General features: G+C 41.4%; 1 protein-coding gene across 1 annotated transcript in view; it reads right to left on the bottom strand.

The window, feature by feature from the left end:
- LOC106806925 overlaps positions 1 to 8,544 on the bottom strand; it is a gene marked incomplete at its 3' end in the record, with an annotated part of 29,067 nt that overhangs the window by 4,859 nt on the left and 15,664 nt on the right. The window contains exons 5-6 of the mRNA XM_014809097.1: positions 1,778 to 1,999; positions 485 to 594 (exon numbers count right to left, since the gene is read on the bottom strand). Of these exons, the coding sequence (XP_014664583.1) occupies positions 485 to 594; positions 1,778 to 1,999 (332 nt within the window). The remainder of the gene's footprint in view (positions 1 to 484; positions 595 to 1,777; positions 2,000 to 8,544) is intronic.

Genomic DNA, 8,544 nt, shown 5'->3' with positions numbered 1-8,544 from the left:
CAGTGGAAAGCATATTTCATGGTCCTCTCACTAAAGTGATAAAAATGGTAGGTCAGCGCTGAAACAAAAAAGTTTTCCACTCTGTCCATTAGCCGGCCATGTCCTCAAAAAATGCCCTTTGACCTGTGACCTCAAATTTCGCACTGGTGATGGGTTTCCTGCCCATCACACTATACACCGAATATTAAGAGCATAGGTCGAGCCGTTCAGATTTGTGCCGCAATTCCGTATTTCCTCCTATATCTTAACTTAAGGGGGAAATATTCCCCCTCCGTTGACACATCTTGCCTTTTGACCTCCAAATTGGTCATCCCGAGTCCTTTTCACGATCCCCCCGACGTCCCCAATATCGTGAACGTACGTCGAGCGGTTAAGATTTGTGCCCAACTGTTGACAGACACACGGACACACGGATCACGGACGGACGCTCATGCGATTCTACAAGCTGCATCATACTTCGTCAGATGAGCTAATAATTGTAAACCTTGTGAGTAAGGTCATCCAGGTTACTCCAGTATGCTTCTGCCGCAAACACCTCAGCCAGAACATTGATGAACCAAGAACCTTTATCTGGGTCTCGCACTGCTATTACACCTGCGATCAAACATAAAAAGTATTATGTTTTTTATGTGATGAAGTTCAATAACAACGGTTCAAGGATACAAGGCCCATGATCTTTCTGTGATGTGTATTACATATTCACGTTGGTTGCTATGATCCACCGTTAGTGAAAAAAATACACAGGGGCTCGGGGCGATTTAGCCCCCGAAATGCCAAAAAGAGCCCCAGAAATGCCAAAAAGAGCCCCCGCAAATTTGCATGTATACGTTACATTTCCCATTCATAGTTGTATAATGGTAGTGCAGACAGAAGACTGTGTAAATGTAACAATGCCTTGCCAGTTTCTACATGAAATGACCTGTGACGTTGTGAACATAAAGACAAATTAAGAGAAGCCTTTTAATAGGATGGGTATATCTCAGAAAATTGGGTAATCTACCAGTTTACTTTTCTACTACACTACAGCGCGGCAGTAAAATAACGCCACACAACCATCTTCATCTTGAGATTGGCCACAGCTTTTGCTAGAATTTCGTAGGTGCCGAAATACTGATTAGTGGAGATTCAATTATTACTATGTGGACCGAAACAGGAGAGCCCTAACAACATCAGACAGTTGGCATCAAACCCACAGAATGTAGTGTAATACGGCGTTTCATCATAGGCATAGAGACATAAGGCATCGGACTACATTAATAGACAATAGAAATGCAGGGTCGACAGAGTAGGGCAAGGGAACGGTTGGTAATCATGCAGGCATTGCAAAAATCATTAGCAACGTCCATAAGGGCGAGGAGACTCGTTCTCAGACAAGAAAGGGTGGCAACCGGGACATGAAAAGGAGAAAGTGAACGTGGGAATGAGGAGAAACGATTGCCTGAATACACCTGACGTAATAAGACCAGCCAACAAGGCGACACGCATAATGTACCTATTACATTGCTAAAATGCTAAAATAGCTAGACCACTTACACAGCTTACCCATAAGGACACACCTTTTCTGTGGACTTCTGAAGCAGAGAATGCTTTTCAATAAGGTAAACTCAAGATTTATTTACACGTAGAGTGTACAAGGACTGAGGACCCCTTCCTCCATTAGAGAACGGGTTGTATGCTTATGATGACATTGATATTTGTGAATGGCTCCTGATCTCCTTCTCCTAATTGTGCAGAGGTGAACACTATTTACTTATGGTTATTTTAATTAGAAACTTACCTGGAGTTGTTGGACGAAATACTATATAATCACTCAAGTTTGGTATCCGTTTTGTCTTTTTTTCTGTTTTGCGTTGTTTACTAGAGTCAGGCTGAATATGTAAGGGTAATACAGGGGGTGGTGCGTCTGCAACCACATTTTCCATCCACTCTTGCGGCTGATCATTGCCTCCATGCACATCCCTCGGTTGGGTGCTTGGGCAAATTCCTTCATTCGTACCGTCTAAATAAAATACAAACCACGCAAGTGTTCAATCTTACCATGCACATACACAGAGCTTTTAAAGTCACAATAATTGCAGCGTTCACTCATATATATATATATTCATGAGCCAACTGTTATAAAGGAAGACCCAGAGCAAGAAAAATAAACAAATGCTGCTTTATTCATATTTATAATAGGCACTACAGACCTTTACTTATATACTAGTAGGTAATTTATTTTTTATATCATTCGCCAAATTTTAAATTGTTTTTATTAGCAACCATAAAGCAATTGAGAACCTAATACATGAATGTGAAATTGTCATGTTTGGAAAAATTAACATATTAGAGAGTATATTAATAAATATGGCACTAGAACTATGAAACTAGGACAACATCTACAAAATAAAGCTATCACAAATTGACCTTTTTAGACGGTCATTTGTCAATACTATAGGTAATATTGCATGTACATGTGCAAGCGACTCAGCATGCATTCCTATATACGTCATACCTCCACGACACGCTTGAAGAATGAACAACTTGGGTTTCTTCACTAGATTCGGTGCATTTTTTCCTGCCAAAGAGCACAGAAAACAGGTAATCTTTCATTTGTGATCTTTAGGGATATGCTCACAATACCTAAATTCGACACGTTCGTTATTCATTGTTAATGAGAATTCGCTTCATATTACAAAATGTTTGCCAAATGTCATGTTCTGCCGAAAATTTCCAAAACGAATATTACTGGTGCAATTTGTGGATAACTTGGTCATCGACAGAGACAGAAAGAACATTGAACAGCAGGATAACTGTCTTCGCGTTACATTATGCCGACCAACTTGACAGTAAACTTGCCAAAGTGTCCGTTCGGGACACAAGTACGGTGTGTTTCAGCCATATGCTAATTGCCATTAGCTACAACGCTTTTCACTACGTGGTGAGAAACAGTCTTACGACATGAAATAGTCGTAGAGCCTGGTCGAGCCACCACACAACTATAGTACTTCTGCACGCTATACATTCTTCTACACGCAGGGCTGCCAGCATTGAGTTAGAGTTGTGAGTGAGATTATGTCAGGGAGCTGCAGCTGGGCGACTGAGCGGGAGGAGGGTGTGGGAGGGGGCAACCACCTCCCACACCAGGGAGCTTTTGCATTTTTCAGCTTGAAATTGTGGATTCAATTTCTGGTGCATACTTAAGTGAGTTTTTTTTTTAAACATAGGCCTACACAGGGGTAGAACTTTACTTTTGAACAAGGGAGTTCAACGGACTCCCTACCCTCAAAAAGAGGGAGTCCGCAGCAAAATAAGGGAGTCCGCAGTCTGAGGTTCAAAATTAAATATATTAACAATAACGCATGTGCTTATTTTTAAGATTCATGCAGTTGCACGTCTGGCAAATTTTCTTTGGACATTAGCTGAACAAATACAGTAATTCCGCGAGGCCGTGCTCCGGAACAAACTAGTTAGTATTGCAGAATTTTCAGGGAATCACACGGACTCCTGCATATGTCAAATCAGGGAGTCCGACAGTAAATTAGGGAGTATTTGACTCCGGACTCCCGTTAATTTCGCACCTTGCCTACACATGTATGTAATGCAATACACTACACCGTGTTATGTTTAGATGGATTACGTACATGTACAAACACATATGTATGGACGGTTCAAAACAACACATCACTAGATCCTGCTTGGAAATGGAATTGTATTTATATAGTCATATATGACCTCTACTGCTCAGTCCTTTATTTTTCTTATAATCTGCCATATATAGTTGCTTCTTCAGCTTCTTATGCGAAATTCACTTACATAAAACTGTTCTCATTGGCAAGTAAGGACGAGATCTAGAACCGTTCAGCGAATTGAAATGCTCTATATAGTGTATACTTCGGTTTTTTATCTGTTTGTTTCTGTATGCGTGAGAATTAGCAGACCCGGAGTGAGAGCGTGAGATTAGCCTCAATTGCGTGAGTCTCATGCTAAATGCGTGAGAGTTAGCAGCCCTGTTACCGGGGTCATTATGTACCCGGGTAGCCCCTTCTCTCCCACTACATCATGGAAGTGGGACTGCTGCAGCGGGATCATGCAAGACCGGGACGCGAGAGTTGGATGCTGGGAGCAGAACAGGAGTAAAGGGGGTACAAGGGTCGAGACACGCACAGTATACAGTTACACTGTTGTCGAGTATAATACGGTACTCTTTATTTTTCATGATTAGTATTACATTTCAAGTACAGGTAAACAAATCACACTGAGTAAACGGACTTCTATATATTCTGCAGTAAACACGCACAGTTACCGACAATGAGGCCTACGCGACTGAGCATAAACCACAATGTCAGGCTCGTAACCGACTGTTTACACAGTCTCATTTACAGATCAGGGTTACAAGTCCAACTTTACCTACTACAAGAATCACATCATCAAGACAAAGGCCAAAGTGGGTGCCAGAAACAGTATTCTAAAGAAGTTGGCCAATACTAAATGGGGAACAGACGCCGGGACAATCAGAACCACTGCTATCGCCCTGTGCTACTCTGCGGCTGAGTATGCGTGCCCTGTACACTCCCCCACACGTTAGACGAATGGCTTCATCCCAAGTAGAGAAACTTAACCAAGAAAATGACCCTCGCCACCCCCTCTTCCAGCATGAAACAGTAAAGAAGAGACTAAAGTCCAGGCACAGTTTCATCCACGCGGTTCAACCCCTGGATGGCAACCTCCAAAACTACAGGATCGCCCAATGGTCAAAGCATCTTCAGGCAAGCTAACATGAGCTTTCACTCAGACCCCAGGAAGCCCTCCCGCCCGGAGCCAACGAGGTATGGCCGACGTGGTTGTGCCTAAATCGCCTCAGGACAGGTTTTGGTCGATGTAGGGCACTCATGCAGAAATTGGGATACACTGAAGATGGTCCAATCGAATGCGACTGCGGGGAGGACCAGACTATGGGACATCTCCTGAAATGCCCCTTATTGCCAGAGCCCTGTAGCCCTGGAGACCTTGAGGCTTTCAACCACCGTGCCAAGTCCTGTGTGCTGCAGTGGCTGGGCCGAGTGTAGTGTAGTGACCCGAGAAGAAGAAGAAGAATACCTACTACTTTAATAAAGTATTTTATTAACTAGTACAGTAAAACTCGCATAAGTCGTCATCGTCTAAGTCCCGATTCGCTCTAATAGTAAATCCAATGGAATAGCCCCGCCCAAGTCGACATTTATAAGTCGTCATTATGTACAAGACAGATCTCAGACAGGTCCATATAATACAAACAACAGTAATTTCCTATCTGTAAGTCGTCATCAGAAATGCAGATGGCGCGGTGTACGGTCTAGGGAATGCGCGAGCTGGCTGTCGCAGACGGATTGTTTGAATCGCATTGTTCGCTTGGACGCATTGTGTTTTTTCCAGCTCGCAGCTCGCAGCTCGCACACCCCCAGATTCCCCACTGTATACAGTGTATTATATAGTGTATGTAGTGTATGAAGCCCAATGCAGGGTGCAAAATTAACGCGAGTCCGGATTGAGTCAAATACTCTCTGATTTACTGTCGAACTGCCTGATTTGACATATGCAGGAGCCCGTGTGACTCCCTGAAAATTAATTCTGCTATACAGTACTAACTAGTTCATTCCAGAGCACGGGCTCGCGGAATTACCGTATTTTTTCCAGCAAGTGTTCCAAGAAAATTTGGCAGACGTACACCGCAAATGTCCTGCATTGTGCATAATATATATGTACGTATATGTATATATATCATGTTTTCAACGTACTTCTGTTGAACACGTGAAACCTCCACCCTTTTATAGAATAAACGCTTAAAAATCATGTGTATAGGTAATCGAATGTAGAATGGTCTCATTTACATATAAGCATTGTCATCAGGCATGACATACAGCCACCATAGTGATGAAAATACAGGCACTGATAAAAGGTTGCGACACGTACATATTGACCGTGAGGCCGGTATAAGAAAGATCAAGAAGTTATGAAATCATGCGTATAAAATACTATAACTTTTGAAGTGAAGTTACACAAAAGTCGTGACATTTTACACTTATAACATCATAACTATTAACTATCTTTCTAATAACGGCCCGGAGTTCTTATGCTTACATGATATATCCAAATACATCAATAATCAAATCACAATACATTAATAACAATCCAAGAAAAGCAAACAATTTTGTTTGTTATTGGTTGGTTTTGTTATAGCTTCAATGAACTCTTAGTATACATTGCAACTAATCAATAGAAATTCGACCAAGCTCTAATACTTTGGCTTTTTAACCAGCTGATAGGGGGTCTACAAATTATTGTATAATTTGACCAAATCTTTTACAAAGATTTGGCTTTTTAATCGTATTAATTTTTACAGTGAACTACGTTTATTTTCTGAAACAGTAAATAAATCATAGTACTACTTCCTGTTGAAGGTCATGAGGTCATGAGCTTCACTTATTAATAGATAGAACGTTTTACACTCACTTTGATAGTCATTAATTCAAACTGCTAAAAAACTAAAAAATTGGCATTCGACTAGCACACATTTTACCCACGACATTGATGTTTTATGTAGACCTTTTATGTTTCAAATGTAGCAAACATGAAATCATACGCGTAAAAAATACATAATCATGTTAAAATTAAGGTCCATCTACCGTGCAATTTAAATACAGCAGTCAACCACCGAAATCCACGTTTGATTATATATACGATTTATATATACTTGCATTGTACCTATTTGCTTATCCAATATTCAAATTATTAACGGAAGGCACTTCAATGTACTTCTGGAGATATTTATGAGATATCAATATTGCTGAATACCAGCGACACTACTGCGATATAATAGCCCTCAGGTCAGTAATACGATTGAAGACCATCAACATATCCCTGTAATGAGGAACTATTGTTGACGTTGCGTTAGACGCACCTTTAGAGCATACAGCAGTGCTTGGTTCCTATCTCTATCATCATACGGCACAAGGCTGAAACTCTTTTGAATTGATTCATTTCTAGTTAACCATAATTCTAAGTGGCTATAAAACTGGCAATAGAAATCATCCATTAACTGCTCTGATATTATACCATCCTCCATCATGAGGCGCAGGCAACGCAGTGGGGTTGCGTACTCGGCCATGAAAAATGTACTTTCTAGCTTGTAAACTGTGCTTTTCCCTACTAGCCGTTTACCTTGGCCTATTGTCATATCAGGAACCTGACCCATGTCTGTCAAAGCTTCAACTGATTTCTCATCGTCAGATACACTACCGAACGTTTTGCACGTCCTGGGCAACATCACTAGGAGTTTTTTTACCGGAAAAGAATCGGTACTGCTTGCCTGCCAGTCCATTTTACTAGCGTCAATTTCTGTATCACCATCGCCTTGGTGAATCCTCTCAGAGTCACTAGTTTCATGAATATCGTGACCACTATCATCATCATCATCGTCATCATCATTGTCAAGAAGGACCTTAGTCTCGTGCGGCGTGTAAAGGAAGTTTGTGACAGTTTCCAACAACCTTGGGCCATAATTTCTGAAATACAGGTCTGCCCATCGCTGCGCAAGCAAAATGCCTATAGGCATCCAACTTTTACAATTGCATCAACAATATTCAAGAATTCCGGCGCGGCGCAGTGCTGACTGCGTAGGACTGGATCCATTTGTTTTTGTAAGCCATGTGTGTATGCGGGCGTACGGGTTTGTTCTGTCTAGATGTTTCTATTTCTGATATCTTGACCTCTTCCACTGCTTTAGAGCTTGTTCGCAAATCATGACGGCCATCAATGGCGAGGAAACAAAGTATGTATTTTGTGACAACATCGGTCAGTAGACGACATTAATGTTTAGCGCGTGTTGCGCTCTGCACCAGTTACAATGTGATATTTTACAGTCGCACACACACGCTCGCTTGCACGCACGCACGCACGCACGCACGCACGCACGCACGCACGCACACATACATCCAGTGGACCCCCGCTTTATCGGGGTAGGTTAAGAACATGGAAATAACATACTAGTTAGACTCTCGAGTAGTGTCTATATAATTGCTATGGTCAAGAACCATAAAAGTGTCGCGATTAAGCGGTGAACAAATTTACGGATGAATGCATGTAATATCGCCGGCTGTAATCAAAGTCTATGTTTCTTTTCCAGATGTTATGGGCGTACAGAACTTTGGCCATTACGAGTTGAAGTGACATATTCCATTGCATGTCATGCTGCGCAAACTAAAAAAAATGCATAAATAGCAACATTGCTTCTATTTGTTGTAACGGTGATATATACTCGTTTATTAAGATAAATGAATAACAGTCGAGCATGATTAGTTTTATGCGGTAAACGTCCGCCTGAACAAGTAATAATAACCATGTAGTTGTCTACAGCAGCGCTTAGAGCATATTGGCACATTAATTGCATCCGTCTATATAGGTCGCATATATATCCGTCTATATATAGTATAGTCTGCAGGTAGCAGCATTGCGTAACACAATGGCACGGTTCTCTTCGCTATTATTACTACCATCAAAAGTGAATAATAGAGATCTCTATTATTC

Source organism: Priapulus caudatus, unplaced genomic scaffold (assembly GCF_000485595.1).
Source record: "Priapulus caudatus unplaced genomic scaffold, Priapulus_caudatus-5.0.1 Scaffold186, whole genome shotgun sequence".
Lineage (NCBI taxonomy): Eukaryota > Metazoa > Priapulida > Priapulimorpha > Priapulimorphida > Priapulidae > Priapulus > Priapulus caudatus.
Note: the sequence above shows the minus strand (reverse complement) of the source record. Positions and strands in the feature narration are given on the sequence as shown.